Below are 25126 nucleotides of genomic sequence, written 5' to 3'. Positions count from 1 at the left end.
AGAAAGAGGTTGGAGAAACAGAATTGGGATCAACAGGGTGATGAGAAAAGTAGGCAGAAGTACAAGGAGATGTGGCAGCAAGTAAAGAGGGATGTGGTGAAAGCAAAGGTAAAGGAATATGAAAAGCTGTATGTGAAATTGGGCACTAAAGAAGGAGAAAAGAATTTGTACCAATTGGCCAGGCAGAGGGACCGAGCTGGGAAGGATGTGCTGCAAGTTAGAGCAATAAAGGATGGAGATGGGTTAGGGTTAGGGAAATGTGTTGACTAGTGAGGAGAGTGTGTTGAAAAGATGAATTGAGTATTTTAAGCAGCTGATAAATGAGGAAAATTATGGAAAGAGAAGGTTGGATGGTGTGGAGATGGTGAAGCAGGAAGCGGATAGGATTAGTAAGGAGGAAGTGAGAGCACAGATTAAGAGGATGAAGATTGGAAAGTCAGTATGACCAGATGACATACCTGTAGAAGCATGGAGATGTTTAGGAGAGATGGCAGTGGAGTTTTTAACCAGATAATGTAACAGGATTTTGGAAGGTGAGAAGATGCCTGAGGAATGGAGAAGGAGTGTACTGGTACAGATCTTTAAGAATAAGGGAGATGTGCAGACCTGCAGTAACTACAGGGGAATAAAGTTGATCAGTCACACCATGAAGTTATGGAAAAGAGTAGTGGAAGCCAGGCTGAGAGAAGAGGTGACCATCTGTGAGCAGCAGTATCGTTTCATGTCGAGGAAGAGCACCACAGATGCATTATTTGCTTTGACAATGTGGATGGAGAAGTATAGAGAAGGTCAGAAGAAGTTGCATTGTGTGTGTGTGGATTTAGAGAAAGCGTACGACAGGGTGGAGAGAGAGGAGTTGTGGTATTGTATGAGGAAGTCAGGTGTGTCAGAGAAGTATGTGAGGGTGGTGCAGGACATGTATGAGGACATTGTGACAGCAGTGAAGTGTGCAGTAGGTACGACAGACTGGTTTAAGTTGGAGGTTGGACTGCATCAGGAATCAGCTCTAAACCCTTTCCTGTTTGCAGTGGTGATGGACAGGTTGACGTACGAGGTCAGACAGGAGTCTCCCTGGACTATAATGTTTGTGGATGATATTGTGATTTGTGGTGAGAGTATTGAGCAGTTGAGAACAGCCTGGAGAGGTGGAGATATGTGCTGGAGAGAAGGGGAATGAAAGTCAGTAGGAGTAAGACAGAGTACATGTGTGTGAATGAGAGGGAGGGCAGTGGAGTGGTGCGGTTGCAGAGGGAAGAGGTGGAGAAGGTGGAGGAGTTCAGGTACCTGTGGTCAACAGTGCAAAGTAATGGAGGGTATGTTAGAGAAGTGAAGAAAAGAGTGCAGGCAGGGTGGAGTGGGTGGAGAAGAGTGATAGCAGGAGTGATTTGTGATAGAAGAGTATTTGTGAGAGTGAAAGGGAAAGTTTATAGGACTGTGGTGAGATCTGTGATGTTGTATGGATTAGAGACAGTGGCATTGAGTAAAAGACAGAAGGTGGATCTGGAGGTAGCAGAGCTGGAGATGTTAAAGTTTTAATTGGGAGTTATGAGGATGGACAGGATTTTACACATTATAACAATTATGCCTGCCTGCCTATCTATCTATCTATCTATCTATCTATCTATCTATCTATCTATCTATCTATCTATCTATCTATCTATCTGTCTGTGTATCTGTCTGTCGGTTTATGTATCGGTCTGTCTGTTTATCTATCTATCTGTCTATCTTTCTGTCTGTGTTTCTATTTATCTGTCTGTCTGTTTATCTATCTGTCTGTGGTTATAGCTGTCTGTCTATCTGTCTGTCTGTCTATCTGTCTGTCTGTCTGTCTGTCTGTTTATCTATCTATATCAATTCAATTCAATTTAAGCTTGTATATTTCGCCCTCTGTCGTCTATATAATGTATCGCAATACTCTATTGTTCTCCTGAGCTGCATTGACCAGGTAACTTTTATATTTTCACCTAAATGATGATTTTTTTGGGAAACATCCTGACTGTTTTGCTAATTGTTTGCTAACATGAAGTGGGCTTTAAATTTGTTGACAGAACTTTTATTTTGACAGGGAGGCTGGGCGCAGTGAATAGGATGTAGGAGGTTGTGGTGTTTGTTGTTGTTGGTGGTGGTGGTTCTCGGTTCCTCCTGAGTCAGTGTGTGGTGTGGAGTCTTGTGGAGTGGTCTGATCTGGTCAGGAGATGGACAGGATGGCCTCCTCCACCTGCGAGAAACCTTCTGGCTCTAAAAAGAAATCCGAAAAGAAAAGTGCATCTAAGGAGGAATATAGATTTCTGTCTAATATAATGGGAATGATGAATAATTTGAGGAAACAGGTAGGAGACAGTGTGTGGAGATCTTTATAGCTTTCGGAATTTTATTCAGTAATGTAGATTGTAGGCTATGACGTCATAACTCCGCGCTTTACTGTACTAAAGGGGCGATTTTAATCAGGCTCTATATACAGTGGGTACGGAAAGTATTCAGACCCCCTTACATTTTTCACTCTGTTATATTGCAGCCATTTGCTAAAATCATTTAAGTAAATATTTCTTCCTCATTAATATACACACAGCACCCCATATTGACAGAAAAACACAGAATTGTTGACATTGTTGCAGATGTATTAAAAAAGAAAAACTGAAATATAACATGGTCATAAGTATTCAGACCCTTTGCTCAGTATTTAGTAGAAGCACCCTTTTGATCTAATACAGCCATGAGTCTTTTTAGGAAAGATGCAACAAGTTTTTCACACCTGGATTTGGGGATCCTCTGCCATTCCTCCTTGCAGATCCTCTCCAGTTCAGGTTGGATAGTAAATGTTGTTGGACAGCCATTTTTAGGTCTCTCCAGAGATGCTTAATTGGGTTTAAGTCAGGGCTCTGGCTGGCCCATTCAAGAACAGTCACGGAGTTGTTGTGAAGCCACTCCTACATTATTTCAGCTGTGTGCTTAGGGTCATTGTCTTGTTTGAAGGTAAACCTTCGGCCCAGTCTGAGGTCCAGAGCACTCTTGAGAAGGTTTGTGTCCAGGATATCCCTGTACTTGGCTGCATTCATCTTTTCCTCGATTGCAACCAGTCGTCCTGTCCCTGCAGCTGAAAAACACCCCCACAGCATGATGCTGCCACCACCATGCTTCACGGTTGGTACTGGATTGGACAGGTGGTGAGCAGTGCCTGGTTTTCTGAAGACATACCGCTTAGAGTTAAGGCCAAAAAGTTCTATCTTGGTCTCATCAGACCAGAGAATCTTATTTCTCACCATCTTGGAGTCCTTCAGGTGTTTTTTAGCAAACTCCATGCGGGCTTTCATGTGTCTTGCAATGAGGAGAGGCTTCCGTCGGGCAACTCTGCCATAAAGCCCCGACTGGTGGAGGGCTGCAGTGATGGTTGACTCTCTACAACTTTCTCCCATCTCCCGACTGCACCTCTGGAGCTCAGCCACAGTGATCTTTGGGTTCCTCTTTACCTCTCTCACCAAGGCTCTTCTCCCCCGATAGCTCAGTTTGGCCGGACAATCGTGTTTCTGAGCTCTGTTTCTGAGCTCTTCAGGCAGTTCCTTTGACCTCATGATTCTCATTTGCTCTGACATGCATTGTAATCTGGGTCTGAATACTTAGGACCATGTGATATTTCAGTTTTTCTTTTTTAATAAATCTACAACAATGTCAACAATTCTGTGTTTTTCTGTCAATATGAACAGAAAATGAACTTAAATGATTTTAGTAAATGGCTGCAATATAACAAAGAGTGAAACTTTAAGGTGGTCTGAATACTTTCCATACCAACTGTATGTCTGTCTGTTTACCTATCTGTGTATCTATCTATCTATCTATCTATCTATCTATCTATCTATCTATCTATCTATCTATCTATCTATCTGTGTATCTATCTATCTATCTATCTATCTATCTATCTATCTATCTATCTATCTATCTATCTGTGTATCTGTGTATCTGTCTGTCTGTCAGTTTATGTATCAGTCTGTCAGTCTGTCTGTTTATCTATCTGTCTGTGGTTATAGCTATCTGTCTGTCTGTCTGTCTGTGGTTATAGCTATCTGTCTGTCTGTCTGTCTGTTTATCTATCTGTCTGTGTTTATAGTTATCTGTCTGTCTGTCTATCTGTCTGTCTGTTTATCTATCTATCTGTCTAGGGTTAGTGTTTATACAGTATCTATCTGTCTGTGTTTCTCTCTGTCTGTCTGTCTGTTTATCTATCTATTAGTGTTATCTATTTCTCTGTGATAGATAGATAGATAGATAGATAGATAGATAGATAGATAGATAGATAGATAGATAGATAGATAGATGTGTTTATATAGATTTGTATATTCACATAGACCACCAGTAGATATAAAATGCTATAAGATTATGCAGCAGGATAGTTCTGTAGGTTTTAATGGTATCTTATGAATATAATAATGTATATCAGGATTGACTATAGTTACCTTTCCTAACTGTTTAGGGAATCCTGTGTGATGTTATCCTGGTGGTTCAGGGGAAACACATCCTGGCACACAGAGTGGTCCTGGCTGCTGCGAGCCACTTCTTCAACCTCATGTTTACCAGTAACTATTTATGTTCACATTGTAAAGCAGATGCAGTGTTTATTAGTGGTGCATTTTATCACCAATTGATGAATCCAGCAGAATAGTTTTACCGATTTGGGTCACAAGCCAGAAAAGACATCAAACATAAATGTTATCGTCTCTGTCTCTCTTACAGCCAACATGATGGAGGCCACAAACCATGAGGTGGAGCTCGGAGGTGCAGAGCCTGAGATCATTGAGCTGCTTGTGGAATTTATCTACACAGCCCGGTAAGAAAAGGAATAGATTCTTTTTACTGATTATCAAATCAGCACCATGGACAAAGTGTTACTAGTCAACATTAGAATTATTAGTCTGAAAAAAGGCATCCAACTTTTTGTTGCCATTTGCTGTTTTAACATCTTGCACTCTTCTGGAAAGATATTCCACTAGATTTTAAAGTGTGCTTAAGTGCTCATTCAGCCACCGGTACTGATGTAGCAGGTCATTGTTTACATTCATCCCAAAGGTGTTCAAAAGGGTTGAGGTCAGAGTTCTATAGCAGGAGATCTTCTACTTTCTGAAGTCTTTCTGACTTCATCACAAAACCCAGTGAATCAGTGTTCTTAATTTATTTACTGCCTATAATCATCATGCCATTCTGGGTGATTCTTTCGATCTGTATGTCTGTATTTGTCCTTCTGTCTGTCTGTCTGTCTGACTGTCTGAATGTCTGTCTATCTGTCTATCTGTCTATATTCAATTCAATTAATTTTTATTTGTATAGCACTTTTAACAATGAACATTGTCTCAAAGCAGCTTTACACAGATAATGTGGTGATATAAAGAACATATTCATTCTTTAAGTCTAAGTTTGTCCCTGATGAGTGAGCCGGTGGCGACTGGTGAATGTGGTAAAGGAAAAACTCCCCGAGATGGCATAAGGAAGAAACCTTGAGAGGAACCAGACTCAAGAGGGAACCCATCCTCATCTGGGTTGCACCGAATGTCCATTTATTGTAAATAAAGGATGTTGCGGGGTACAGTGATGGTGATCAGATGCAAACTGTAGTCTTGAGTCAATGTAGCAGACTGTTGACATAAACTGCAGTCCAAAGCAATCCTCAAAGCTTCTGTTCTTACTCTGGAATTTCATGGATCCCCAAAGCGTTGATGAGAAACCGTCCCAAGCTGCACAGAGTGGCCTTCATTCGAAGAGAACACTACCCAGAGGCAGGCTTGGACGAAGTGGGCAGATCCGAGGAGGGCAGAGGGGCAGGAACAGTGGTCACTGGAACCTCAGGAGAATGTTCAACTTAGAGAGAGAGAGAAAGAAGAGGGTGACAGGAAGAGAAGGATATGGGTTATTATGTGTCCTTATTGTTGTATGAAGTTAATGTCACTGTGCAGTTTGGACTCCGACAAGACTCGCTATGGCAGCATAACTAAAAGGGAGAACCAGAAGGCAACACAGACATGAGGGATCTCTGGTATAAGAGACAACCCACCACACCATCGTCAACAAACCCTGGATCCCTCCAGATCTTATCAAGCATCCAATGTATAATGTCCTTTACACACTCCTCAACATTGTTAAGCTGATCTCTCTCATCTGGCTTTGCTGAAATATACAACTGTGTATCATCAGCACAGTAATGAAAGCGAATACCATGTTTATGTATAATTTCACCCAGAGGCAGCATATATAAAGAGAAAAGCAGTGGGCCTAAGACAGATACTTGCGGAACACCAAACTTTACCTCAGAGAGTGTGGAGAACTCACTATTTACCTCAACAAACTGATAGTCAAATAAGACATAAGCCAGGAGAGAGCTGTTCCCTTTATTCCAACAGCATTTTCTAGTCTAGCAAGCAGTATAGTGTGATCAATGGTTTAAGAAGCTGCACTAAGGTTGCAAAGGGCAAAACAAGTAAAGAGACAAAACCCTGATCAGAGGCCATTAACAGGTTGTTTACCACCTTAATCAGCATGTGCTATGATGAGGCCTAAATCATGACTGATACATTTTGAAAATGTTATTCCTCAGTAGATGTGAGCAGAACTGCTGTGCTACAACCTTTTTTAGAATCATGGAGAAAATGGGGAGGTTTGATATTGGCCTACAGTCGGACAGCTGACAAGGGTCAAATTCAGGTTTCTTAATTAGAGGGTTGATAACTGCAGTTTTAAGGATTTAGATACATAACCAGTGCTGATGGAAGAGTTTATAATTTTTAGAACAGATTCAGTTACTTCAGGAGTTATCTGTATGAAGAAACTTGTAGGTAAAGGATTGAGAACACAAGTTGATGATCTTGATGATTAAATAAATGAAATTAAGTCATTCTCTTAAATGGAAGTAAAACTTTGTAATTAATTGTTATAATTATAGTTCTATCCATAGGATTACTTATAAAGTAGTTCAGATTTATATTAATCGTCTGGACTTTTTGGCTGATGTTATCATTGGAAATCATTACTACCATTCGTCGGTTTGCATGTTAGTGCAGTGCTTTTACTTTTTGAGAACTCATATGCATAGGTATGCTTAACACTGCATCGTGGTGAAGTACTTATGCTATGACTGAGGCAGATTTTTAAAGAGATAAGATAATGATCTGAAATAGCTTCAGACAGTGGAATTATGACTCATCTTTTTATATCGAATCCAAATTTTAATATTAAATCTAAAGTGCGCCCACCACTATGAGTGGGTCCTTTAACATTAATTCCTACTGAATCTAGAATGAACACAACTGCTGTTCTTAAGGATTCTTTCTGATTATCAAAATGAATATTAACCAACAATTATTTGCTTTATTTCTGTCACTATTTGTCTTTCTATCTGTCCATTTTGTCTGTATGTTTGTCTGAATATATATATGTATTTCTGTCTGTCTGTTGGCAACAATACTGGAGTTTTGGCTAAAAGCCTTCAGATCCAGAACGCAATATGACATACCAAGACATGAAGACTTTCAACTTCTTTTCTTTCTTTTCTTTTTTTCTTTTTTTTTCTTCTTCAGCATCTCTGTTAACAGCAACAACGTCCAGTCTCTACTGAATGCAGCTAACCAGTACCAAGTAGAGCCAGTAAAGAAAATGTGTGTGGATTTTCTGAAAGATCAAGTGGACGCGACTAACTGCCTTGGTAAGTAATTCCTTTTCAAGAATTCCAGACGAATGTGTAAGAATTCCAGTATGGACATTTGCCCAGAATAAAAAACACTGTATCGGCAAAAGTATCGGGACACCTGATTTTTCCAGGTGCCATGACAATGTTCAATATCATCTTTTATCTAGTGGACATTTGAATTATGATTTAATGAGTCTAACATCTGTGAACTGGGAGAAACCAAGTGGACAGGACTGGGGGGACTCTTACAGCTTCTGATTATGAAAATGAATCTACTTTTTCTGACCTATAAGAATCAAGAATTTAACACCCTGTTGTACAGTATGGAAAATACGGCATAGGGGACAGGAAGGAGTGTTTGAATTGAGGTCAGTGATCGTGTCTCTTTCTTCTTTTTGGAGCCGCCTGATCCATAAAAACCTCAGGATCCATAAAAACCTCTTCAATTAGAGACCACTTTGGGCAGCTGAGGATGGTTCCACATAAACAGCCTAGAGATCTATGAGCAATTAAAGAACTATGAGAATGTATATCTATATGTTGGGTTCCCTTTTGAGGCTGGTTTCTCTCAAGGTTTCTTCCTCCATCCATCTCTGGGAGCTCACAGTCACCACTAAATTAAACCGAAATGTCTCGGCATGAATCCCTACAGGTATCAGCGCATTGGCAGAGTGTCTGCACTGTCCCGAGCTGAAGACTGCAGCAGACGAGTTCATCTACCAGCACTTCACAGACGTGTACAAACTGGACGAGTTCCTGCAGCTGGATGTGAAGCAGGTCACACATCTGCTTCACCAGGACACGCTGACCGTCAGAGCTGAAGACCAGGTGACCAAGAGGTCTAGCACATCATAGAGTTAGTCTAACCTGTGGTTTTTATTAGTGGTGTAACGGTACACAAAAATCCGTACCTCGTATTTAAAGTCAAGGTTCAGTTAAAAAGATTGCTTTTTTATATATTTATAAACAGTAAATTATCAACAGTTTACTTTAAAAAAAAAAAAAAAAAAGGTTTTATAAAATGCCTGCTTGGTTTAAATAAATAAAATTAAATATATAACATTAAAATAGAATAAATCAAAGTAATTATATTATTTAAATTAATTAATCAATTATTATTCGCACATTAAATTGTTTGATTAAAATGTAATACATGTAAAAATTGTATGAAATAGTTTACATTTCTTAGACCCCATGTGGGTAATACAGATGTGCATATATATATATATATATATATGTGTGTGTGTGTGTGTGTGTGTGTGTGTGTGTGTGTGTGTGTGTGTGTGTGTGTGTTTTTATTTTATATTTCATTTTTTAAAGATATGATCTACTTAACTATATATTATTATTATTATTATTAATTTATTTCAGCATTCTTTAACAAATGTCTTTATTTAAGAAACACACAACATAATTATTTATTTTATTAAGTCAATATATTTATTTATATATTAATTCATTCCTTCTATACTTCATTTATTCTCTCCCTCGATATGCGTAATTGTTGTCTTTTATTCCGAGAAATTTTCGAAGCTGGACCGAAAAGGCAAAAGAAGCGTTGGCAATGACAGGAAGTAGTAGTGATTTCCCACATGCGCAGTACAAATCGTGTTTCCGGTACTGATCTAGTAGCCACGGTGACAGGGTAAAGTGCGAGAAACTTGCGGTCCCCCGCTTATAATGTTTGTGAGGGACGTGTAACAAGGATGGCATTGGGTTCACACATGTTCCACGCCGAGAGTCCTGTACTGAAACAGTTCACATCGAATACGTGTTCCGTTACACCACTTGTTTTTATATACGACCCACCCAGATGTGAAAAAGTCCAGGATAAAGGAATTCAAAGCTTAATGAGCTCATGAATCCATGCACATTTGTAACTGTAAAAACATCTGTACCCCCTGTAGATCTACGACGCTGCCGTGCGGTGGTTAAAGTATGACGTGTTGAATCGGCAGAAGTACATCGTGGACATACTGAGCAAAGTGCGCTTCCCGCTCGTGTCCAAAAACTTCCTGAGTAAGACGGTCCAGGCCGAGCCTCTCATCCAGGACAATCCCGAGTGCCTCAAAATGGTTATCTGTGAGTCTCATGAACATTCAATTACAAATTCTTTCGCGGATATAATTAGCAGCTATAATAGGAATATAATATTTAAATAGCAGGAATATTCGTTAGAATTACAGATCAAAAGCATCTCCATCGTTCACCCAAGGGCAATGATGTCATGATGAAATGCTGGTTGATGTGTAAGGCGTCTTTCCTGTTTTTTGTGCATGTGTGTGGGGTTCAGGTGGAATGCGGTACCATCTTCTCTCACCTGAGGACAGAGAGGAACTGGGTGAAAGCAGTCGTCCACGGCGCAAGAAACACGATTTCCGCATCGCACTGTTCGGCGGCTCGCAGCCACTGTCCTGCCGCTACTTCAACCCCAAGGTGCATACTATCAGTTTAAAAAGCTGCATCTCTGCTGGTATGGGAGTGCATTAGTGTCTGTGGAATGGGCACCTTGCACATTTGGAAAGGCTCCATCAATGCTGAACATCATGAAATGAAAAATACAACAAAGGATACCCAGAACTGTTGAGCAGCTAGAATCCTGTATCAGACACGTATGGAACAACGTTCCTCTCCCAAAACTTCAGCAACTAGTCACCTTAGTTCCTTATCTTTCACTTAAAATTTTATATATTCAGAGTTTAACCATTTGATATGTTTTTCTTTTGTTTGTTTGTTTGTTTTATTGTGAATGGAATATGAATTTGAGATTTGCAAATCATTGCATTCTGTTTTTTATTTAAATTTTTTACAACAAAAAATCTTTTCCCCTCCTCTGCAAACCATGTCGTATTTAATGACAAACAAAGATTTCAACACTATCATGTCACACGCTGGTTCTTAACATTCCCTTGTGTAAGTCTTTGTTCTTTCTGGCCCTTTCAGGACTACAGCTGGACCGATATCCGCTGCCCGTTTGAGAAACGGCGTGATGCTGCGGCTGTTTTCTGGGACAACGTAGTCTACATCCTGGGAGGATCACAGCTTTTCCCTATTAAAAGAATGGACTGTTATAACGTGGTAAAGGACAGCTGGTATTCCAAACTCGGTCCCCCGAACCCTAGGGACAGTCTGGCAGCCTGCGCATCCAAGGGCAAGATCTACACCTCAGGTGGCTCCGAAGTGGGTGAGTTTGGAGAGGAAGTGAAAAACATGGCTGATGTTTTTTCCCCGTTAGGGGTCTCCCCAGCTGATCGTTTGAATCAATGTTACTCTGTCCTTTACATCTGTCCAACCACCTGCACATCTTTCCTCACCACCTCCATAAACCTCCTCCTTGGCCTCTTTCTTTTCCTCCAATATCAGCATTCTCCTAATCCTTTCATTGAGCATCTTCAGCTCTGCTACCTCCAGCTCCACCTCCTGTCTTTTACTCAATGCCACTGTCTCTAAACCATACAACATCTCAGGTCTCACCACAGTCCTATAAACTTTCCCTTTCACTCTCACAGATACTCTTCTATCACAAATCACTCCTGCTATCACTCTTCTCCACCCACTCCACCCTGCCTGCACTCTTTTCAAGTTTCATGTGACAGTTTGTAATGAAATTCTTAAGTGAGGCTCCAGACAAACTGCAGGAAAGTACAGCAAATATTACACAATAAATATTAAACAATATGAAACAGTAAAGGCGAAAAAGGAGAATGGTTTAATAATGAGATATAAAGTTATAAGTATTTACAATTGTATCTAGAAGTCCTTGTATACATTAAATAAATTATGAATATGTATTTATATTATTTATTTGTTATAATAATATGATATTACTTATTATATTATTATTTATTTATTTTATATGAATATTTATTCAGTTTATTGGGATTAATAAAGTATCTATTTATCTTTATCGTTTAAATATGACATTTGCAGAAGGGATTTTTATTAAAATATGAAAGATGGAGGAGAATAAAGGGAATGTATATCTTGCAGAAGGTGTGCAGAAATACACAGGGATAGTTTATAAGTAGTTTACAAGTCCACTTGTGTGATCCAATTATATAATGCAATAGCAGGTCCCTTTTTTTTATAGCAGAATTCAATTCAACTCCATTCTTAGATCTTTTTTGTTTTTAGGTTTAGTGGAGGAGAGATGTCTTCATTAATTTTAATCACACATCTATGGACGTCCCAAGAGGACATGCATCATAATCATTATTTCTTTCTTGTTTTCACCACTTTATTTTCAACATAACAGAAAAACACGTTTTTTTCTTTACGTAATTGTGGTGTGGTTTATTAGAGGTCAACCGAGAGTAGATTTTACTGATACCGATCGCCAGGTTGGATCGTACTTGCCGATAACCGATTGATCAACTGATCAACTGATTAATCCATTCATTAAAATGGATACTGGATAAAAAAAAAAAACCCTAACACTCCATGTTAAATAGAACTGAACTTTATTACCAAAAACGTAATACATAAAAACAGTAGTGATTTATGAAAATGTGCTAAATAAAATATAAATAATATATTAAATAAATTAATAAATAATAAATATACTATAGTGCTCTCCGTGCAGCGCGCAGTCTCCTGTGTAAAAACAAACAGGGTGTTGCGTTAGTTATTCGCCTCTAGAGGCCGCTCTTGTAATGACAGCGGACCGGAAGGCGGAAAAACTATCGGTATGGATTTCTGCGGCTAGTTCCAGCAATCGACTATTAGTGCTAATTAACCGGCAAAACCGATTAATCGATCAACCTCTAGTTCTATCGTTACTAGCATTTCTGGCCTAAACGCATCCGTTTTACTTATAATCTATAATCTTTTATTTGACTTTATTCACATTTTCTTATCCAGATATAGTATTGCTTAATGAAACATCAACACCCTGTCTAACCTGTTATAGGAAGCTCTGCACTCAACCTGTTTGAGTGCTACGACACTCGGACGGAGACGTGGCAGAACAAACCCAGCATGCTCCAACATCGCTGCAGCCACGGCTCAGTGGAAGCCAATGGTTTGATCTACGTATGCGGAGGGAGTCTGGGGAACAACGTATCGGGCCGAGTACTCAACAACTGCGAAGTGTATGACCCCATCACTGAAGAGTAAGAACACATGTCTCGCACCCTGACCTCATACACATATAGTGGCTTCTAGACGCTGCCCTGAGGACCTTCATGGGTTTTTTTTTTTTTATTTGGCAAGTCTGAGTGTGATTTTTACTTTTTTTTTATGGGTTAATATAAGCAAAGTGGAATCTGATTATATGGATTGGGTTCAAACTCTTTTATTTTAATGCATTTCTTTCATTAAATACCATTAAAGAATATAATCTAGATTATACATGACTGTTAGGTTAAACTACCTAATAATGAGTAAGAAGTGGAGTAGTGTGACTGTTATTGTTTTTCTTTTTTTGTGACAGTTCTTTATACTTTTAACATTTATAGTACAACTCAAAAGAAATTCCTGTTTACACTTATATTCTTGCAGCTCAGTTTATTTATCCCAGTAGGAACAGTCTGTTTGCAGTATACTTTGCTCAGACATTTAACAATTTACAGTTGACATACTGTATGTAAAAGAAGAAAAAATGATTAAAAGCTGATCAATTTTATTTAAAATAACCAGTAATAACCATCAGTTACCACTAGAGGAAGAATTTAAGAATTTCATTCCTTTTTTTGAATAAATGATCTATTTTTTTTACCTGTTTTTTGAACATCTGGAAACACAAAAACATCCTTAATGTTAGCCTTGTTCAACACCAACTATAGTGTTTTAAATGAATTTCTCTGTTGAAGCTTCTTGCTTATTTAATCAGTCCCAGAATCCCGCCATTCATTTAATCAGTCCAGCGTTTTACCAAGTTATTTGTTTTTTAGTTTGTAACTAATTGTATAGTACTAGATGTTTTGTGTTTATAACGTAGGGGTGTAACAAAATAGCAACACGTGAGTATCGCGATATTATGTTGGCCGATACTGTATTGATTCTCAAAAATTTAAATATCGATATTTAACGAACAAAATCAATGGCAGTTGTTTTGTTTTGAGTTTCTGATCAACAGCAGTATTCTTATCTCTGAACAGACTGTTAGACTCTACCAATAGAGTTTAATAGTCATAATAGTCTTTCTTTTTCTTCACTTTCTTGCCTCTCTAGGATTGTAACTTTAGTGAAACACTAGTTAGCGCTCAGATCATGCTTCTACTACTAGCCTACTAATAATAATATAATACAATCATCCTCATCTTCAATCCCACTTTGTTAGGTGTCTAACTATATTGTTTTTGCTGAGGTTTGAATATGGTTGTGTGCGGTTTAGCGTTCCTAAAATGATATCCTATTCCTAAAATAAGTAATATTCCCAATATATATCTTATCACAATGTCGTATCTCAACCCCTGTAACGTGATGCGTATCGTGTATCATCGCTTAGTGTTTGAGGCCGTGGACTTCTTATAGGAAAGTCGTGAGTTCAAATCCCAGGACCACCAATTCGCCATTGTACGGCATTTTAAGCAAGACCGATAGTTAACCAGGGGTATAAACGTAAGTCGCTCTGGATAACGGCATAATTCCAGACGCCATAAATGCATGTTGTTTGTATGTTAACCAGAGCATTAATATAAACTGAAATTTGATTTGGAATGAATCTACACTTACCTTGAGGGATTTTCAGCACCAGCTCGTTAACATGCGTTTGATTGCGATAGGTCTAAAACAGTATTGCCCTTATCTTATCTACGCGCCTTTACACTTCATCATCATCGCATCAGATTGGTTAGGAAAGGTTGCATAATGAATCGTTGTGCTCCCTCCTCTTCTCCTCCACTTTCAGATGGAGAGTGCTTTGTGGCATGAGGGAGGCCAGGAAGAACCACGGTCTGGTGGTGGTCAACTCGAGGATCTACGCTGTGGGCGGACAGAACGGCCTCGGTATGTTTCCTCTACACAAACGCTTGCTGCTGGAAGATTGGAAGATCTGAGATGTCATGCATTGGTTAGATATTCTCAGATACCATGACCATTTTTTTGCCTCCTGCAGGGGGGCTGGACTCAGTGGAGTATTATGAAATATTCAGTAACGAGTGGAAAATGGCGTCGCCGATGCCGTGGAGAGGCGTAACGGTGAAGTGCGCGGCCGTGGGCTCGGTCATCTACGTGCTGGCCGGATTTCAGGGAGTGGGCCGACTGGGTCATATCATGGAGTACTACACGGACGCGGACAAATGGGCCATGTCGAGTAAAGAGCGAGCCTTCCCCGTCACCAGCTGCCTCATCTGCGTGGTAGACACCTGCGGAGCCAACGAGGAGGAAATGAGCTTCCACGAACCATCATCGTCATCATCATCCGCGTCCACTTCAACATCCTCGGCTCCTACAGCACATGGACCATGCTGAGATTGAATCTGGACTAGAGCTCTGTGTATTTGTTGTACAAACGTTTTTATTTGTCAGGTGGTGTTTTTTTAATGAATAACCGAGGAGGTATTTGTGTAGTGGCTTCTCCTTGAGATGTTTTTCCTTTTAGTTTTGTGTTTCTATTTTTTTTTTTTTGCTTGTTTTTAGCAACATGCTGTTTGTTGTTGTTGTTGTTTTTATTAGCATACAGTATGTGGCAAAAACAAGTCCTGAGGGGAAAACCACCACCCTAAGTTTTATTATACTGTTAATTGTATGTTACATTTTTTTAAACGATATTTCTCCAAGAACAAAAAAAAACTAAGAAAAGGAAACAAGCAATAGAGTCACATAAAAATGTGATAAAAGAGGCTGTAGAATAGTTTTAACGGTAAACAGAGGTCAAACTAAATATGTTTTGTTTTGTTTTAACTGTTCACTGCGTTTCGTAGTCAGTATGGTACATCAGGATTCATTTTATTTCATTATTTTTTGGGGGTTTTTTTACATACTTTCTTTCTATTACCGTATTTCTGGACTTTTGCGTAATCCTGCACGTTAAAAGAGAGGACGCGATCATTATCTTTTTTTCTGGTGTATGAATATATAGTACAGGCCCATTTATTAGGAAAACTGATGAAAAACTTTGTACATTTAATAAAATTAATGCAATTTTGCTCATATCTCGTGTACACGGATAATAGATTCCAAGATGCCGGGATTTGTAGAGGTAAGAATACACATTGAAACACACATGCACCGATATGAAGCAGCTTCACCTGTATTACGATTTAATTCGACACAATGTGATTCTATGAAAAAAATATGATCGATGCAATTCAATAAGTTACAGATAGGTCACTTTTAACGCATGGCTCTTTCACAAACAGGCATTTGTAGTGCAAAAAAAAAAAAAGATGAAATAAAGTCAGACTCTTTTTTTTTTCCCTGTTCTGTTTCCAGGAAGTCACAGCTCTACCTCTGCCATGTTAATCTGTATTCTATGTGATTCTCAGGACGCCTCGGTCTCTGTAGTGTTGTGATGCATTATATTTACGCAAACAGTTTAGCGAGGAGAAATCAATCGACATATCAAATATTGGTCACAAATTATTGGTCACTTTTCATTTAATAAAAGTATACCGAATCTAGTAATAATTATATATAAATAAATCGGTTTTACAGATGCAAAAGCTTTGTATCAGCCAGTATCGCTAAAGTGCCACTCTAGGGCCCTTGACGCTATGTGACCTAAGCTTCATAACGTGTATATATAAATATGCAAAGAAAGAATTTCACCATCCTATAATGTACATGTGACAAGTAAAAATAAAGAAGAAAAAAAAGCTAATAAACTGGTTAATATGTGTGCAATTTTAAAGTGTGTAGATGAGAACGAGTTTTACATCACCAGCATCGTGAAATGAAATACAGTGAATCCATTTTCACAGCTCTTCACTTTCTCCACATTTTGAAATGTTACAGCTTTATTCCAAAATCAATATTTTCCTCAAAATTCTACAAACAATCCCCATAGTGATAATGTGAAAGAAGTTTGTTTTAAATCTTTGCAAATGTTTAAAAAATAAAAAAAAACAAGTGCTTCACAGCCTTTACCATGACACATAACGTCAAGCTTGGGTGCATGCTGTGTCCACTGATCATCCTTCAGATGTTTCTACAACTTGATTCAAATGCAGTTGATAAGAGATGATTTGGAAAGACACACGTGTCTATATAAAGTCCAGGACTCGCCCAAACTGAGTGATCAGGAGAACAACCATCTCTGCAGCACTCCAACAATCAGTGCTGTATTTTAGAGTGGCCAGACAGAAGCTACTCCTTAGTAAAAGCCCACCTGGAGTTTGCCGAAAGGCACCTGAAGGACTCTCACATTATGAGGAACAAAGATTAAACTCTTTGGTCTGAATGCTAAGCATCATGTCTGGAGGAAACCAGGCACCGCTCATCACCTGGCCAATACCACCTCTACAGTGAAGCATGGTGGTGGCGGTATCATGCTGTGGGGATGTTTTTCAGCAGCAGGGACTGGGAATGCAGCAATGTAAGTTCTGCAAAGAAAAATGGGAGAAACTGCTTAAAATTGGTGCCAAGCTTTTAGTATTAAACTCAAAAACACTCAAAGCTGAAATTAGTGCCAAAGGAGCTTCAAAGTATTGATTAAGTCTGTGAATACTTATGTACATGTGATTTTTATTTTATTTTACGAAGATTTCAAACAAACTTATTTTACGTTGTCATTATGTGGTATTGTTTGTAGAATTTCGAAGAAAATAATTAATTTAATTAATTTTCGAATAAGACATAAAATATTGTATACTTTTCCAGATGCACCGTCGAATATATTAACATAAATAGGGACTATGTATTACACTTAATTATATTAATTAAGATGAATATGCAAATTACCCAAATTGGATTTTTAATTAATGAAATAGCCAGACATTAATAACCTGCCCATATGGTCCTGATAAACCGAAAGGTACGGATAATGTACATTAACCACCAGGTGGCGCCATAGTTTTTATTTGTTTTTTTGTTATTGTAATGCTTTTTTTCAGTAACCATGTAATAAATATTTTCTTGTTACTAATGTTATGTTAGTAAAAATAAATAAATAAATAAATAAATAAATAAATAAATAATCTGTTTATACAATTTGTAGGCAAACGATTATTTCTGAGAATGAGCTGTTTTTAATTTGAATACAATTCAAGTGTGTACGTCTTATTTCCGATACAAGTTTACTAGACGGTGTCAATTTCTTGTAGACTGTTAGTGGTATATAGTGCGCACTATTTAGGGAGTAAGTAGTATGTTAGTATGAGGATTGAGACGCGGGTTCGGTATCTTAAAGAAGGGGGAGAGGAAGGGTTTTTCTCAGGACAGGTTTTTTTGTTTAAGCGAATGTGTGTGTGTGTGTGTGTGTGTGTGTGTGAGAGAGAGAGAGAGAGAGAGAGAGAGTGTGTGTGTGTGAGAGAGAGAGAGAGAGAGAGAGTTTGTGTGTGAGTGAGAGAGAGAGAGAGTTTGTGTGTGTATGTGTGAGAGAGAGTTAGTGTGTGTGAGTGAGAGAGAGAGTTAGTGTGTGTGTGAGTGAGAGAGTTTGTGTGTGTGTGTGTGTGTGTGAGAGAGAGTTAGTGTATGTGTGTGTGAGAGAGAGTTAGTGTATATGTGTGTGTGAGAGAGAGAGAGTGTGTGTGTGTGTGTGTGTGTGTGTGTGTGTGTGTGAGAGAGAGAGTTTGTGTGTGTGTGTGTGTGTGTGTGTGTGTAGAGAGAGAGAGAGAGAGAGAGAGGAAGAAAGGAAGAAAGCACTTGGGAGAATGACGCAGGACTGATACCTGGGGCAGGTTGGAATCAGCTCATTCCGGCTGTAGGGAAGGTTTGAGTTTTCGGCTCATATGGAGTAACTCGGCTGCCAGACTGCACATGGAAAAGCGACAGTTTCATTCAGGTTCGTTGGCGTTTGTTTGTTGTAGTGAAGATGAAAGGGGGTTGCGCGGTGTTTGAAAGACAAGATGAAAAAGCGTGACCGGAAATCACCGCTTTTGAAGTTGTAGAATATATTAAATGTATATACATTGTATCTGTTTCCACGCCGAGTCACTGTCACGTTTTCCTGAACCCTTAACGCATGTATAGTGAGTGAGATGTTCCGTGTTTGACTCGGTTCTGACACTTTATCCACATTTCCGAGGTGGAGATCAAACCTTTTCCCCTTCTCACTACACTATTTTATATAACAACCCTGGTTTCTGTCATCCAGTGTCTTCTCTGTCTTATTGGACTTTTCTGACGTCACATGAAGTTTTGTCGTCATTGTATTTCTACAAGGCAGTTAAACGTGTACACAAGCCCAGGGCTCATTGCATTTTCATTTCTTCACAGAACAGCCTTTTTTCCCCCACTGGTATAGAATGAATGTGCTTTCTGTCCCAGCACTCAGTACATGCCCTGCCTTAACACTAAGACTGGCCACGTCCCAATCCACATACTTTTTTGTGTCTCACACACACACACACGCAGTGTTTTGACCTTTCCATAACATAATCCAGATGTCATTTTGGGAGTTGGCTGTAATTGCATTTTTTTTTTTTACAACAATGTCCATGTGTGATAGGATGGTTTCCCATCCCATGAAGGTGCCAAAACTTTTTTTTCTTCACATCAGAAAAACTGGCGTGACCTGTAGCAGGACTGGTTCATCCTTAACAATCGGTGGTTAGGGCTCTGGGTTGCTGATTGGAAGGTCAGGGGTTCAAGTCTATGTATTGCCATGCTCCCAGTGTTGGGCCCTTGAGCAAGGCCCTTAACCCAACTGTATCACAGCTGATCCTGCAATCTGAACCCAGCTTCATAACAATTTGGGATTTGCGGCGAAATAATTTTAATGTATATGTGCTTTAATGCTTAAATGTACAGAATATGTGGCAAGTAAAAGCTTCTTTCTTTCTTACTTTTTTTACATATTTTTTAAATTTTTTAATGTTTTGTATTTTTCTTGTTCGTTCTTTCTTTCTATTTTTATTTCCTGTATTCTTTCTTTCTTTTGGAAAAAAAGGTGTCTCTACAGCTCTGCAATGTGTATACTATTTGATTATATATTGTATATATAAATGATTCCACGTTTACAGCGATATCATTCGAGGTTTTGCTCGTCATCGCTGAAAAAAAAATGTCAAATCCAAAACCTGTCTGTCCAAAATTCCATCGTATTTGCTGGAAGTCTCGTGGTGCAGTGTCACTGCACGCTGTTTATTCATACACACAACACACTCGCGCAGAAACGGAGAGAGAGAAGGAAAGCTCGTCCTACATAAAAAAAATATCATATTGGCAGTCTATAAAAATAAATCAGCTGTGCTTCAGACCTACAATCATAAAAAGAATGTAAATGGTGTCACTTTGTAATATTGTTTATAGCACAGTGCGGATAAATTCTCAAATCTGATTGGTCAGAACATGTCAATCAATTTTCTGACCGTGTTTCAGCTACCAGGGTTATAACAATATTAATCAAAAGCATTGGGACACCTGACAGTTCCAGCCATATCTGAAAGTCACTTGAGCTAGGAGACTCAAAGCTGTTCCATCATGACAATACCAGAGATGGCAAAAGTGCACACATCCTTCACTCAAGTAGAAGTGCAGATACTCGTGTTTTAAAAGACTCTGGTAAAAGTTGAAGTTCTGACTGTACTTTTTCACTCAAGTTAAAGTAAAGAAATTTGGTCTCTGATATGTTCTTCAGAACGTCATTATTACTACCTGTTTTAGTTTCACGCTGGTAACCCGACTCTCGTAATATATTAATACAAAAGTATTTAAAATGTTGTTCCCTAATGAATGTATTCAGGCTGAAGATCCACCATATAGAACACAAGCAGAGAAAAGATGATGATGATGATCAGGTGATCAGGAATATTTACATCACTGACTCCCTCTGTCTCATCCATGTTAACCCCAGACTTCTTACTGTCTCCTGTCTGCTCATTGTTATCTTTGTAAACTAGTGTACGCTTGTGGTATGTGAGAGCCATGAAATGATCCACCAGTGGTCGATTAAAAAAACGCACATTGACAAGAAATAGGTTAATGGGCTGAGAAGAAAAAATATTGATCTATAGATTAAAACTAAAGTAACAAGTCTGGTTTGAATTTGTGTTAAAAAATTTAATGAGTGAAAGTAAAGAAGTTGTAAAAAGTAAAATAAAAAAAGTTGATGATGACCCTGTGCACAAAGCAGCTCCATAAAAATATTCTTTACCTGGGTTGGAGTGGAAGATCTCCTGCTATAAAGCGCTGACCCTCAACCTTATTGCGATGAACGTAAACACTGACCGCACTCCAGCTCTTTTCTAACACTCTTGTGGCTGAATGAATCTCCACAAATCTTCACAAACACACTCCAAAATCTAGTGGAACATCTTCCAAGGAGACTGGAATTATAAGAGAATAAGGTTATTATAAGAGGAAAGATGGACTAAATATGAAATGGAATGTTTAAAATGCTCCTTATTGATTTTCATAGTGAATGCGTCTTTGTGGTAACTAGACAAGCACTGTTTATTCGTTTAATTCGCTTTTTTTTTTTATCTTATCAACTTTACAAGTACAAAAAAGAGAGTACATTGAGGCTTTAACGTCTGTTATAACTAGATCTGTTAATATGATCACTTTTTCTTTTTTGGAAAACGCTCCATAACATCATTGTGAGTAAATGTATAGTGTTGTTATTTATATACTTTTAAAAGTCACCAACAGCTGGAACCAAATACCTTGTGTGTAAACACACCCTGCCAATAAACCTGATTCTAATTCTGATCATCCGTAACTATTTAATTAATAGAAAAATTGCTGTGGTATAAGTGGAATCAAACTCTTACTGATATAGAAAATTAATCAATGTTTGGGCCGTAAAAGTAACTTCTTTTTATATTTATGTTTTACTCGTGGTGATGGTACAGAGAGATGCAAGCAGACAGGCAGACAGACAGACAGACAGACAGGCAGACAGGCAGGCAGGCAGACAGACAGACAGACAGGCAGACAGACAGACAGACAGACAGACAGACAGACAGGCAGGCAGGCAGGCAGACAGACAGACAGGCAGGCAGACAGACAGACAGACAGACAGACAGACAGACAGGCCAGCGGTGTTTCTACTGCCTTTCAACCATGGGTCAGTTTTATTATAAAATAATTTATTGATTTGCTTTGTGTGATTATTCAATTCAATTGTTGCATCAGGATTTTAATGTTAGTCACAGCGTGCAATCAGACGGATGGACGGGCAATTAATTTAACCCATTCAAGTTTCTTATTTAAGGAATAGACATTTGTGAACATAAAAAAAATGTATGTATTCTAAAAAACAAAGCTTTTTTTGCAACTACACAAAACGTCCTCAGGCCTGGGCTCAACACTATGGTTATCTCTAACATTCGTCATTTTATGATGCACACAGCAGATATCTGATTCACAGAAGGACGAGGGCCAGCAAGGTCTTCTCTGCTGGTCTAACCTTTATCAAAATCACTAACTTACATTTTCTATATACAAACCCGATTCCAAAAAAGTTGGGACACTGTACAAATTGTGAATTTAAAAACAAGAATGAAATAATTTACAAATCTCATAAACATATTTTATTTACAATAGAATATAGATAATATATCAAATATTGAAAGTGAGACATTTTGACAGTTTTAGTTCAATCTATGTTGGATTCTGAATAAAATATTGACATTTGAAACTTCCACATGATTGCATCCTGTTTTTATTCACAATTTTTACAGTGTCCCAACTGTTTTGGAATCAGGTTTGTATTTATTGTCCATGAATATGTATTATATGATTTAATATTTTATTCTCTTTATTTTATAGCGTTTCTCTTGGTTGTGCTGCTTAAAGCGAACTGCACCAGCTCAAATATATTCATGCCGATTTCATAACTTTTTTTTTTTTCATTCCACAACGGCTGACAGAGGAGAAGAAATGTATTTAGCCACACTTACAAGGATATTTACAAGACAGATTTCTCATCAGGATTCTCATTAGTCTTTTCCTACTTCCTTCTCTAAAAAAAGCTTGAGAGATGTTTGTGTAACGCTCATGTAACTAATGAGCTGAACCTGTTGCAGGTGTGGAAATGATGTTTGAAATCTATGATGTATAAAGTTGGATATTGACAAATCTATAGACATTCTTCCCTGAACGTTCATGAACGATTCGTTCACTTTCAACCAATCTTTTTAATCTGACTCAGATGAACGGGTCGTCTCGAAGAGTGGTTTATGTTTTACTGGATGAGCAAAGTATTATGAAATCTTCATACGTTTTGTACAGGAAACAGAATTGAGTAGTTAATCTTATGAGTCCTTTGGTCTGAGTTGTTCATTTTTTTGTCACGCGACTCCCATAGATGCCATGTAGTTCTATATACATTTATAAATTATTGGAAATTTAGTCAAAGTTGGTGTATGTAGATGTATTGGGGGATCTGTTCATCAAAAATATATATAATAAATATATATTTTATTACTGGTTAAAGAAACGAAATGAACTTAATGACTCAAAGGACCAATTGACCAAAATGACTGATCTTCCCATTACGAGTTTAATGTGAGACTCTATTACTATCAGGTCCTTTGGTCATTTACTGAAATATCTAAATACATGTATAATTTGTGATCTTAAACAGCCACACAGTCATGTTTTTGTTCCCGGATTTCATGCCGTTTAGGGTGGGTTTAAAGCTTTTGTGTTAGTTGATAACTTTAGGATTCCATTAAGTTGTTTCGGTGGCATCCAGCATCTGTAGGAACGTTTTCCTGTCTCTCATACAGACTACGAATAAGGACAAAAACATGTAAAAAAAATTTCTGCCTTTGATTAATGGTCCTGTTGGAATGATCACCTTGACGGAGATCTCTCTGACTAGGACACGTTCTTCTTAAGATTTTGGCCTGTATTTTGGCTCCATCCATGTTTGCCCTTGAAAGTGACAAGATATCCAGTTCTTCGTGTCGAATATAACACCAGATCACGATGCTGAATTCATTGTCCTTCCTGGTAGGATTTCCATGAACTAGATTTTGATCTTCCCCAAATGTAATGCTTTGTTTCAAATGATTGAAGAACCTTTTTTTGAAAGCTGTGCAGACTGGGAAAAAAACATTTCCCTCACATGCCTTTATGTTGGCTTTTCTGAGAAGTGGCTTTCTTCTGGCCACAAACATGAAGAGGCTGATGGGTTTGTTGAGGTTTGTACAGGTTCTCTTTTTTTCAGCCAGTTAGTTCCTTTGGTGTCGTACAGTTTATGGACACGTCTGACATGCGTCCTTCTTTCTATTTATAGACTTCACACTTTGTAGTTTGCGTAATGTCTGGGTTGTGCAATGAGCTCTTCTGCTTTTTGTAATGGATATCGCAGATCTCAGAGGAAGGTCCACAGGCAGGTTCTTTGGGGCTCCTGATAGCAAATGTGGTCTGATCCACAGTTCCACAGGTTGATTTCAAATAAAGACAGTTTTAGCATATAAAAAATGTTTTAAATTATATACAGGGCCTGTCAAAAGTTTGTAAACACAGTGTTTTGTGACACATTCGTGTTCTTTTTTTTTTCTATGCAACAAACTCAGAAAGACTGAAGATTTGCTTGGACCAAACAAATATATAAATGTTCAGAGACGTTATTTTCAGTAAAAAAGCATGAAGAACAACTTTACACGCTCTCAGCATGCACACATTTCGTTTCTCCAAACGAAATGTACTTTGCCGTGCCTCTTGTAAAACTCACCACTAGTTGGAGATTTCTTTATGATCCAGTTTATCCCAAAGCAGTTCAGTGGGATTTAGGTGCAGTTACTGGGCAGGTCATTCCATGATAGATATCACTCCTGAGGACTGTTTACTCTCTAACGCTTAAATAGCTCGGACGTACACTTCGGCTCATCATCTTGTTGTACGGTGAAGTCGGATCCAATGATCCGCAGTCCGGATTTGCATGGTGTACTGGTAAAGTATGGAATGGTTGCCATGTTAGTTCAGGATTCCTTTCTTTTTCCGGAATAAGTCTCCAACCTTCCCTGCTTTAAAACAACCCCAAACTATTCAGTTTCATGTTCCCGTGTTTGAGTGTGGGAGTGAGGCAGTCTGGTCACATCTCTCCTGTTGTCCGTCTTACACAAGTTCTTCTGTTAGACAAGACAATGTCTGAACTGTCCCCAGACCTTTCTTCCACTCATTCACTGTCTAATTCTTGTGCATATTTTTTTCTTGTTTGTCACATAGAAACAAAAGGAAAATGTGTGTCTAAAATTAAGCTTTTTTTTTTTCGTTTTCCGTTTAGATTTTGTTTTTAGATTTTATTTCTATAGTATTACATCTGAAAAGAAAAAACTCCCATATTAATAACCTTATACATGATGCAATACAAAAAAAAAGGGAAGGATCCCTAGATGGTCAGATGTGCTCCGGTGACACTGAATGTATGAAAATTCGAGTAAAACAGTTCCAAGAGTTTTT

The 25126-nt window shown here is 38.4% G+C and overlaps 2 protein-coding genes across 6 annotated transcripts in view; both read left to right on the top strand.

Annotated features, from left to right (window-relative positions):
* Positions 1–2090: 2090 nt before the first annotated feature.
* klhl7 (kelch-like family member 7) lies at positions 2091–15762 on the top strand. The gene is made up of 11 exons (XM_046835444.1): positions 2091–2330; positions 4466–4568; positions 4726–4819; positions 7557–7681; positions 8319–8494; positions 9574–9748; positions 9960–10102; positions 10610–10850; positions 12576–12777; positions 14517–14614; positions 14724–15762. The coding sequence occupies exons 1-11, from the start codon at positions 2196–2198 to the stop codon at positions 15077–15079; spliced, it is 1848 nt and encodes a 615-aa protein (XP_046691400.1). The 5' UTR covers positions 2091–2195; the 3' UTR covers positions 15080–15762.
* Positions 15763–18374: 2612 nt separating this feature from the next.
* dennd3a (DENN/MADD domain containing 3a) overlaps positions 18375–25126 on the top strand; it is a 39515-nt gene continuing 32763 nt past the window's right edge. For all 5 annotated transcript variants that reach the window (XM_046834790.1, XM_046834793.1, XM_046834792.1 and 2 more), the window contains exon 1: positions 18375–18551. The gene's annotated coding sequence lies outside the window, so the exon portion shown is untranslated. The remainder of the gene's footprint in view (positions 18552–25126) is intronic.

The sequence above is a fragment of the Silurus meridionalis genome, chromosome 22 (assembly GCF_014805685.1).
Source record: "Silurus meridionalis isolate SWU-2019-XX chromosome 22, ASM1480568v1, whole genome shotgun sequence".
Classification (NCBI taxonomy): domain Eukaryota; kingdom Metazoa; phylum Chordata; class Actinopteri; order Siluriformes; family Siluridae; genus Silurus; species Silurus meridionalis.
This window is presented reverse-complemented; position numbering and strand designations above follow the sequence as displayed.